This window comes from Elaeis guineensis, chromosome 11, assembly GCF_000442705.2.
Source record: "Elaeis guineensis isolate ETL-2024a chromosome 11, EG11, whole genome shotgun sequence".
Classification (NCBI taxonomy): Eukaryota; Viridiplantae; Streptophyta; class Magnoliopsida; order Arecales; family Arecaceae; genus Elaeis; species Elaeis guineensis.
In genome coordinates this window covers 59454534-59466114 of record NC_026003.2, presented here as the reverse complement: position 1 = coordinate 59466114, position 11581 = coordinate 59454534, and the positions used below count along the sequence as shown (strand labels likewise).

Below are 11581 nucleotides of genomic sequence, written 5' to 3'. Positions count from 1 at the left end.
CTCACCCACCGCAGAGATTTCAAAGCCAAACCAACTCCATCATATGCACCTCTAAGCGACAAGCGGACATATGATCCGAACCCTGTCCCGGTATCCCCATCGTAATCAGAGCAATGCGAGATCTATGGGCCAAAGCACTGGTGGTCACCGTGGACAAGGCTGTGGGTTTGGGTGGTTTTAGAGTTCCTTCTTGCCAACAATTGCAAGTTTTCCATGGTTCGGAAGTGAATATCCTCATAATCACCCATGCAGCATAAAAAAAAGATGAATAAACTATACAAAAGAGATGTAATTAAAGACTAGAATGCATACCGGCATAACTAAATCGATACTATGTTGGGCATGAACCAACCCAGCACTAGAGAAGTTACTCAAGCTTTGTAGCATCTGATGTCAAGAAGCTTCTGTAGCAGATGTGTAGGGATTTTACAACGACAAGAGCATAAGGATGAAAGAAATAAGGAACAACATGATTGCATCCTTGACATAAAGAAACAAAAAGACTTCAAAAATTGTTGCTTGTCTTGCTTCCATAAACCAAAATGGAGACATCAACCAGTACAGCCTAGCTAGTTGGCCAGAGGATTGCCTCAGCTGTGAAAGGGATGACTTGCCACATTAAATACCCACAGGTCACAAAGGTTGATGAGATTAGCAACATACAGCACTATAAATCCTGATGCATTATCAACACAACTAACACAGAATGAAATCTTGATTTATATATAGACAATCAAGAAGCAACATCTGGGATATCAGAACAACGAAAAAAAGGCAAGCATCTGTTACTTAACCAAAAAGAAGAAAAAGCAATAGAGATTGCGCTCTGTTGTATTATTTTCCTAGAGAATTCAAACCAATACAGCACATAGAACATAACAAAAACGGAATTAAAATTGCAGCACTGTAGTGATATGTGTAAAAAGAGAATAAACTTTGATGCAACAGAACACAATAGAGGGTGATATGAAACCTGGTTGAGATTCAGGTATAAGGAACATTATCATCAGATTATTGACCTTGCATTCAAATATTGTCCAATACTGAAAAATTTGAGGGTCCAGCTGCATCAATGAAACCCCGTATGGATAATTCTGGCACAGATGCATCTGAACCCAGCAATAACTCGTGATCTATGAAGATAACGACAACTGTTATGTCATCATGGAAAAAGCGGCGGATTCCCTTTTCCACTTTCTTAAGATCCACGTACCTCATTTCCCTCTTCCGAGCAGCTTCCTGCAGCGCTGCTCTGACCAGCCTCCTTGCAATTCCCTACCAAAAGAAAACATGAAGGAGTGCTGCCAGAAAAAGGACATTGTATAAAATTAATGCTAGCAAGAAAAAGAAGCAGAGCGAACAACATACAGCTCTTGGATAATTATACACAATTTCGGCTGCCTCCTGATTTGTCAGGTGCTCCCAGAGTCCATCAGATGCAAAGATCAAGAACTTATCCTGTGGACAGAGGACTCGTGCGTGTATGGATGGCTCTGCTGTAAGAACAGGCCTCCGAAGAGGTTCAGACAGCCTGAAACGTTGGACAGATGGGTCTATAGAGAATTCTGGCTTCTTTAAGTATGCATCCCCTATGGATCTTGACACCTAAGAACATGGGATGCCATGTGACAAGTTGGAAAGTGAAATTTTACTACAACTGAAATGAAAGAACCTGGTTAACCTACTGAAGAAAATATAGCTGACCTGGATTATTCCTTTGATTCGCCATACCCCATGCTTCAGAACCACAATATGCGAATCATCTGGATGAAGAGACCTAAGTTCTTGTCTCACCTCCTCCACACTTGCATTATGATCTCTCGTCAGTTGCTCAGCAATGATGTTGTTTGACTTACCTAAACAACCAATAATTGCTCGAGAATCTCCCACATTGGCTACATATAATGTCCCTTTCCATATAACTCCCACCAAACAACAAGATCCAATTGCAGCAATCAATGGTTTTATTTGATGTGTTCTACGAACATGTGCAAGAAACCCATCCTCAGTTGCAGAAAACGCATTTCTAACAACATCCTCGGATATAGTTCCATTTTCTTGTGCAAGTCCTATGAAATGGAAAACATGGAGAACAAATGGGCATCAGATATCAAAGCGAATCACCACATACTCAGCTATCATATCATAATAGCATATAACCTGAGCAATAAGTGCATTACAGGCTTTTCCTCCTTTTTCCAACTATTCTAGAAATGCAACATCGCAATGTAAACAAATTATAACAAATAGAAGCTTCAATAGCCAAGTTTCTGTTGCATATTAAACAATAAACTCTAATGATGCTGAGCAAAAACTCCCTTCATTAATACCAGTACCATTGACGTTGGTGTCTACATAGAAGATAAAGAACTCTACATAAGCTAAGCAACCATGTATAAACTTCTGTCATTAATATCGGTGTTAATAATACTGACCCTGCACAATGCAAAGAGTATTGGTTTTCATCCTTTTTCCAACTATTTGTAAGTTGCAATATGCCACCTTAACAAATTATAATAATAGAAAGCTTTAATAGCTAAAATTCTGTTGCAAATTAAGCAATGAACTTTAATGATGACCACGCACATTAATATTGGAATCATTAATATCTGCTGCATATTAAGCAATGAACTCTAATGATGGCTAGCACATAAATATCAGCATAATTAATATTGGTGTCCATGTGGCAAATGGAGAGCTCTACACAAGCCTAGCCTCCATATTAGATATATATAATAGATAATAGCTCAATATAAATGGCAGGAACCAAAAGACCATTTTTCTTTCTCCAGCTGAAATAAGACAGTAAACGACAAGCTAATAGCCTTGCTTACCTACATCGCTGTATAAATAAGCTTGAACTTTAACCTACAAAACTTATCCTATTTTATGAAATTGGCTCCATGGCTCAAGTCAAATCACCATGATTTGATATTGCCAAACATCTTGCTTCCAAACTGATGTGAACCTTATTAAATTGGTAACCAATCCTAGCCATAGCAGATGTTGCAAGAGAGAGACCTGCCATAAAACCTTAAAGAATCTTGGTTCCTCAAGAGTATGCAACGACAAAAATGACTCTAAATATCGAGTCAAAATCACTACAATTTGGAAATACTTAACCACTAGCTTCCAAATTGATGCAAACCTTGGTAACACATTCCTATCCACAGCAACTTTGACAAAATCCTTCCATGAAATCCTAATCACTGGAGTTGGAAGGTATGCAGACCTGTTTGGTTCCATGATTTAAGCTCATGTAGCTACTGTTTGGACACCCAAGGTCAAGGTACGCTATGATAAGTCACAGAACCAAATAAAAGCATAATCACAAACAACAGAAGAGGAGAAAAAAATGGAGCATTTTTCTGGGAAACAAAAAAAACCATCAACCAAGAAGCAGGCAAATCTCGCACGGACTTAAAAAACAAAAAAACAAAAAACACAAAAACTTCGAGGAATATGTCATTTACTGCAAGTAGGTGCAGATCAAAGTAGTAATTATTATGGATTTCGGAGGAGATAATAGAGGGATGCATTAAGATTTTCCATCCAGAAAACAGGTTATTTTTATTAAAATGTTACTTTCAAATGGATGACAATGAAGAAAGGTTCAATCTATCACATATGCTTTAGACAATAACACAAATTGCCACAAAAAGATAAATGACCCTACAAAATAATACAATATGCTTTTTAATCAAGATTACATCACACCATATTTAATGATATGTGTGCATATTTCCACTCTCCTTCCAGAAGGATTGAGGCCTCAATGCTATCAACCAAAATCAGTGATAAAGATTATCTATGGAGGATCCATACTGTTGGCGTTAATTACAATCTACATTATGAAAACTACTTTCAAATAAAAAATAATGTCTTTTGGAGGCATTTTCCTATGCATCAAATAGCCCAAAAACATATCATTTTAACTGCTTCATATTATGTTCAGCATAACTTATGCCATAGAAGCATCCAAATCTATCAAAGTTTGGTAAACATGTTTTATGAGGTCTGCGCGCTGTATGTGTGTATGTATATATATCTATATATGCATGTCTGTACATAGGTATGTGTTTTTCTACTCTCCTTCCTGAAGGATTGAGGCGTCAATCCTACCAATCCAAAATCCATGATGGAGATCTTAAGAGGAGCCATAGCATTGGTTGTAATCTACATCATGAAAACTTCTTTGAAACCAAAAACCATGTCTTCTGAAAGTCTTAGTCATTTTTGCATGCATCAAGTGGTCCAAAAATATATTATTCTAACAGCTCAAAATAATGTTTTGCATGATTTGTTTAAAAACATCCAGCTCTATAGAATTTTGGTACATATGTTTTATAAGGTGTACGTAGAGAGTGAACCTTGGCACAATGGTAAGACTGCTCTATTGTGACTTGAAGGACACAAATTCCAAACATGGAGATAGTCTTTCCACATTTGAGGGTAAGGCTGCATATATCTAACTCTTCTTGCAATGGCAAGAGCCTCATGCACCAAGCCATCCGTTATGTTTTATGACGTATACATCATCATCAAAGATGTGGATTTTTATTTCATATTCCCTATAATAAGTTTGGCATACCAACAATATTAGAACCATTAATTTTGTACCATTCGATGTAAGGTAGCAGGCTTCCAAAATAGATGATTTTTTATTTCTTGAGTCTTTATGAACAGATCATCATTAACAGTATCAATTCTTAATTTAGAATGTCCATCATTGATTTTTAATTGGTAGGACTGAGGCTTCAATGCTTTCAAGAGATTATATGTCTACATATATGTCTGTACGTATGTATGTACAAAATGAATGTATCTATCTATAAGTGTGTATGTATGGATTCATGCAAGTATGTATTTGTTTTATCATTTTTTTATCACTTAGACATCAAATTTCCCTTCACATAATCTAGAATCTTAAATTAACTCAAAATACGGCCTCTGTTGCTTAAAACGTGACCTAGATACTAGGATCATAGGAAGAATGAAACTTTAGCTTGAAAATACAACTATTTTCAAATTCAAAATGCAGCAATTAATATGAATTGAGCAAGAACCTGCAAATTATTAGTGTACGCATGATCGAATTATCCATGTAATATAGTAGCAAAACATTAAGACATGCTTTTCTATTTATTGTCTTGTTTTGCTTACTCTATTGCAACCAAAATTCTGAATGTTCAATTTACTCCATAATGAATACAGACATGCACAATCTGTTGGATGCATTGGTGGGAAATTAATATCTAATTATATAAAATCAAATAAAAAATAAACTATTAAATTTTACAAAAGATGATTTCAATAAACAACTTTCTATTTGTAAAAATAAAGTTGTCACAGGAGTCATAGATCATCCATAACCTAGAAGTCAAACAAAGTTTGAATTTAGTCAGTAGGATTAGGTCATGTTAATTATACACTTGATAAAGGGACAAAATTTTTTGAGTCTCGTATCTCTAAGACAAATCCACTAAATCAAGGCTTCATTCAACCATAAATACCATATTTTCAGTATGGGTGACAAAATCATACCTACACCTGCCAACCCACCCTGAATAACTGGGTTTTGGTGGGTTTTTCAAAATCGGGCCAGTTCCAGTCAATCCTAAAGCAACCTAATTATAATTCATTTGATTTGGGTCTAAGCGCGAACTTTATTAGCTGCTCAAGACTGGAAGAGAACCAACCAGATATTTTCTATGTGGTTTGGTTCATTAAAAAAGAAAAGGTTACTGCTAGTGAAGGACAGGGGCAGGCCATAGGATTTTCAGATGTTGAATTACATTTTAGCTAATTTTATCCTCAACTAGTTTATGACTGTCATATATCCTACCTCCTAACTTTAATGTGATTATGGTGATTATTTGAAGTTAAATTTGATTTTGTCATTTGTGATTTTGCTTATCATGTTTTTTTTTCTTTTCCTTTTCAGTTACATGAATGATTGATGGCTGAAAACTTAAATCTAAATGTTTTGATCGGTCAGTATGGATTTATGTAAAATAAATGGGTTAAGGACAGGTTCATATCTCCAACTCAAATATAAATGGGTCAGCTATGGATTAAGAGTTTTTGACTGGAACCTACCTTGCCTCAACCCCCGTGAACCAACCATTTCCAATCCTAACTTTCCAAAGAAGTCACCTAGACCGATCATGTTATGCCCTAGCCACCCCAACAACCAAACGCAAATTGTATATGCACAGAAACATCCTAGAAGGTATTAAGTGGCCAAGCTAAGTCTAACAAACCCAGGAAAGACCATATAGCGGGGGATTTTCTGTGGGTTGTCATATTAGACATGTTGGATGTGTAGATTATAACCCCAATCATTCTCACTGATGCTGATATATCTTAGTTAAAAGATATAATAAATTCTCATATTTTGATTTAGCATCTTTAATGATCAACTCATATGATTGATTATTATATAAGTTGTTTGGAGAATTTGTAATATTTCTACCAATGGTGTATACTAGCCCTCCAACGGCCGACCTACAATATATTTAAGCCCTGAATGATAGGATGTAGGATTTGAAATGTTGGAAAAATAAGCACATATGGGAATGCATAACACCCCAGAGGCAAACAACAGCTGTACAGCTATCAATGACCGACCAAAATTCAAAGAATAATTGATTAAAAAACATTAAAATAAGGAAATATAGAAACTTTATTCGATCCACTATCATAGCCATGCTCATATTCCTCCTTCTAAAGCACCGAAGAAACACCAAACTATTCTTATGAAGTATTGGACTCATGATAAATTATATAGTGAAGACAAAAATAAGGAAACAACCCTTGACATCAGGGAACAGAAGAGATAATTTGACAAGTAAAAGAATAGATGGGCCTGTAAATATAAAAGTTAGCATTGCATAAATATTCGAATTTGAGATATTATTTACCAACAGAAAATGCTTACTATCCCCCAAAGCCTTCCTGAAACATGTTGACTCACCATTTTTTCTGGACCATGAAGGGCAAAGTTGTAAGTTTGGCCGGATATTAACAAACTGACCCCCAGTGCAAGGTGCTCAAAAAACAAGTTTTCTGAGGAAGTTGTTGGGCACACAGAATAATAGCTTAAGGCCATGATGGAAAAAATCCCCATTTGTGAACAACTATGAAGTAACCCAATAAGCCAATGGTTTTAATCAAAATCTGGAATTTTTAGGATTTATGTTATTATGGCCCATATATGTAAGAGAGAGACTGAAGATTAATTACATTAAGTTTCCAACTTACTCACTGATTCTCTCCATTCTATTTTCCCTTTATTAGCAAATTTCAGAAAAATTCATATAAGTTTTTGGTTTAATAATTTGCTCCTCTATCAAATTTTCACTCAAGAAAACTCTTTTACCCTCTTTTTGCTGAGAACTTATTCTAAAATTCAGAACCTATACCCCTCCAGGTGACTCAATCATCCAAATTGGTCCTCATTGGTGTTCTCATTTTCAGCATTATATCTAGTTCCATTTTTTAGTTGCAGTAGAAGATGGAAAACTAGTTGCCCCCAACTCCAAGCATTCCACTATAAAATTTTATCTCATAAATCACAGCATATGGAAGAAACAAAAATATGGCCATCAGAGTCAAGATATAAGTTGAAAATATCGATATTTTTCATGCATACACTTTTCCAAATATGATGGAAGGAGCATTTGCAGCTCATCCATCAAGAAGACTAGACACCCAATACAGGAAAACCGAAATGCTATACATTCTAATCAGAAATTTTGGAAATTATTGTTATTCATAAAGTGAGATAAAACATAGCATAGCAGAAGGCATAGATTATGCAGCAACATGTACAATGCATAAAATAGCATCAGTAAACAGGATGCAGAAAAAAAAAAAGAGTGCTCATGGTTCAACACATTCTCAGTTGCATGTCTACAGTATCTGATCCCTACAGAAAGTAAGATAGGTGACTCATAAGACTCAGCTCATATCAGACTGAAAGGAAATATATATACCATAAAAGTAGTTATCACTGAGGGCATGCTATTGTGATGAAGCACTTTCTCATTCCATTAGATATAAGAAGCAAAGATACCTTAAATAATTGAATTAAACTGACAGTCACATTAGCAAACCTTAAATAATTTCAGCATAATTTATGGATTGTCTAATAAGTTATCAATGGTAACTAAAGAAAGAAGGATAGATGACAGAAAAATCAAGTTAACAAATAGACTAAAAAAAAAAAACATACAGTATATTAGAAAATGAAATTGGCTCACAAGCACTAAATTGAGGGCTTGTAATCATAATAAACACTTTCTCAATCCAAGTTCTATTAATTTTAATAGAATAATCATCACATGCGTTAAATACAAGGAGCAAAGACACCTTAAATGCTTAAATAATATAGATAAGTATTAGCAAACCCAACATCTATTATAGAAAAAATTTCAGGAGAACACATCAATCATATGTGCATGACTTGGATTTTCATTACAATGTCCTAATCTCACCACCTTTGGTTTTGCTAAATTTCCTAGTATGGATCAAATCCAAGAACTAATCCAACATTAAGTCTCCCAGCCACATAAAAGCCACCACAGAGCCGTCGCCAACTCTGACACCAACCAAGAACACAACTTTGTTACCAAAAAAAATAAAAAAAAATAAAAAATAAAAAAACATGGAACACACCTTGAGAAGCATACCAGACATAAAGATAAGCTTCATAAGTCCAATATCAGTGAAACAAACACTTCCCGAGCAGTTGATGAGAAGTAATAAAAAGAAAATTTTAAGAACAGCAATAGATGTCGAACAAAGAGACCTACTCATGAGATGAAGGAAGAGGTGATCGGAGATGAAGCGGGAGGCGTCAGGCCCGCCGTGGCCGTCGTAGACCCCAACGAAGGTGGCGTTAGGCCCGGTCTCGACCTGGCTGTGGTCCTCGAGAACCTCGTTGGCCTGGACGACCGCGATCGAGAACTCGCCAGCCGAGTGCCGCCCGAGGTCCCGCGACCACAGAAGCGCGTCGTCCTCGTCCTCATCCTTCCTCATACGCGCGTACTTCCGGACCGGGCCCCAGCACGCCGCCGCAATACTTGCCAGCCACGAAAACATCCCTCATTGCCTCCTCGGCCGAGCCCTAGGGTTCCCTCGCCGGAGATCGCTGGAGCCACCACAAACCAGAGCTCTCGTTACCGGATCCCGATCAAAAAAGAAAATATCTCCCAAAAGAAAACCACTAAAAACTAGGGTTTCGGGGTCGGATTTGGGAGAGGAAAGATTAAAATTAGGGTTTGTAAAGGGATTTGGGGGCAGAGAGAGAAGAAAGAGAGAGGCGTTGTTCACAAGAAGCGATGGAAGAAAAAGGGGAAAGCTTTGACGAGGGCGTGAGGTGGGGGTCGTCTGAGTTTAGGCGATATATATAGGGGAGCGGTTGGAAAAATAGCACTCTTGCAGCGGAAATTTACGATAATGCCAAAGCGCAAAAAGTAGCCAAAAAGCGCGCACTGAGAAGCAAATAAAGCGAGAGCGGCTTCGAGACGGATACCGGTCAGGTCGACTTCAGGACCGTGATTTCGGAGCGTTGACCTCGTGGGTTTCCGTTGGGGTCTTTAAATAAAGGGAGGAAAACCAATGCTGACGAGTGCCTGGTTTCAACGGCTGTGATTATAGCAGTTGGTGAAGCTGTGAGGGCGTGCTGTGGGCGTCACTGTTCATCAAGGCCGGCTGAAGTCCTTATGAAAAGCCCATGTTCATAGATGGATGAAACAATAAAATATAAAAGGCCTTCAGTGACCTAAATGGCATCACTATGGTGATCCTAATCATGAGGTGATATGATCCATGGTGATTCAAAATCAATGTATTTGGTAGGTTATAATCTAGTAATTAAAGATTTTCAGAGTATTTCCTGTGGAATTTTGTGTATCTTGATTTTTTGGATTGCTCTAACAATAGATTGGTGTGACCGCCCATTTTGTACCAAAAAAAACAAAAGATTCTTAGAGTATTTATAAGTAACTTGTTTGGTATTCCATGGACATCTAAAGTCACTAGATACATAATCCCAAAAATACACCAAACATATACTAAATGGGACTTTTATATATTCTAAATTCTCATAAATTAAGAATATAAGCAAATATGCTGATTCTCGTAATGGCTCTATTATTTTATCACAATCTCTATATATCTCTGCTTACACCATATGATATTGTTGCAGCCAATCCCCTCATCGTCTGGTCGTCGAAAAACGAGCACCTGCAAAAGAAGTCCACACTGACCGGAGATGCCTCCGGCGGGGACCCTCCGACGGTCAAGTCAGAGAGGAGACTAGGCAACAGTAGAAAAGAATCAAGGAGCTCAGCGAGAGAGAGAGAGAGAGGAGTTCAGGGGGCTTCGAAAAGAACCTCCTCTAGCACTGTTGCCTTCTCCATTTTATAGTAGAGTGCGGCATGGCGCCGTCATTAATGGCGCGACAATGGGAGGTTGTCAAATCATCGGAGACTGTCAGGATCGCCGTGGGACTGTCAAATCACCGTGGGTTGTCAAATCACTAGGGTTGACCCATGTCCAGGATAGGACGATGTCCCAGGAAGGCTATGCCGCACGCCTCTGTCAGGACGGACGGCCTTCAGCAGTCGTACGACGCTTGGAGGAGCCGACCGACCATACGTCGGTATTTGGTCGTAGGATGTCAGGTGAAGATCCAGGGACACCGTCGGCTGGAGCGGTACATTGCGGGGATCGGACATCAGCCACCACCCCCGATGGTCAGTCTGATGCGTTGCCAAAGTCGGGGGTCGGGCCGCGTCGTTCGGCCAGTCGGGAAGGGTCTTTCCGACCGACAAACCTTCAGTCGGATGGTGTGGGTTGGTAGAGTCGGGCGCCGGTTAGACGGGCCCGACGGTGAGTCGGTGTGAGAAGGGCCGGTCGGTATATCCCAACAGTTGCCCCCCCACTCCTGAGTCGGATGGCGTGCTAGCCAACGTCCTCGCATGGGACGGCGGCGTCAGGCGAAAGGAGTGGATATCCATCGCATTATGCTCCGACTCTAGTGATCGTACCAACGTTCGATCCGGCATCAGACGTCTTATCGGTATCAGGCGACTCGTCGGTGTCAGACATCCCATCGGTGTCAGGCATCCCATCGATGTCAGATGTCCCATCAGTGTCAGGCATCCTATCGGGAATAAAAACCACCGTTTCTGCCGTCTCTTCAGGAATGCGAACCACCACGACTTTTCCACCACGTGGCGGGGGGCATTGGGCCGAATCCGCCCAGACGGATGGAGGGATGTGGCCTGATCTGGGGCAGGTGCATCGAATCGTCGGGCCGAAGGAAGGCCCAAATGCTGCCACGTGTCATGATCCGAGAGATCCTCGCTGGTCGTGCTTTCATCTCGGCTGTTGAGGAGCACTATATATACAGGATCACCTGCATCCAGAATTTTACCTTTCAAACCTGTCGTCGAGACTCTGGCCGTGTGGTCCCTTGCCTCAGGTATTCACCTCCGTTTCCTCCCTTGGAAGTCTTTTTCCCTAAGAGTCTTCATCGTTGTCCTTCGTCTTCTCCTCGCTTCCTCGTAGT

General features: G+C 39.2%; 1 protein-coding gene across 4 annotated transcripts; it reads right to left on the bottom strand.

The window, feature by feature from the left end:
* Positions 1-309: 309 nt before the first annotated feature.
* Positions 310-9403, bottom strand: LOC105036115 (probable protein phosphatase 2C 43). 4 transcript variants are annotated; one of them, XM_029262130.2, is made up of 5 exons: positions 8817-9403; positions 1705-2069; positions 1369-1605; positions 1214-1275; positions 310-676 (listed from the first exon to the last, which is right to left on the bottom strand). In XM_029262130.2, the coding sequence occupies exons 1-5, from the start codon at positions 9103-9105 to the stop codon at positions 652-654; spliced, it is 978 nt and encodes a 325-aa protein (XP_029117963.1). In that variant the 5' UTR covers positions 9106-9403; the 3' UTR covers positions 310-651. The 4 variants fall into 4 exon arrangements, with proteins under 4 accessions (XP_029117963.1, XP_073101845.1, XP_029117964.1 ...); XM_073245744.1 differs by having other exon boundaries at positions 310-609; XM_029262131.2 differs by having other exon boundaries at positions 310-594.
* Between the last annotated feature and the right edge of the window lie 2178 nt (positions 9404-11581).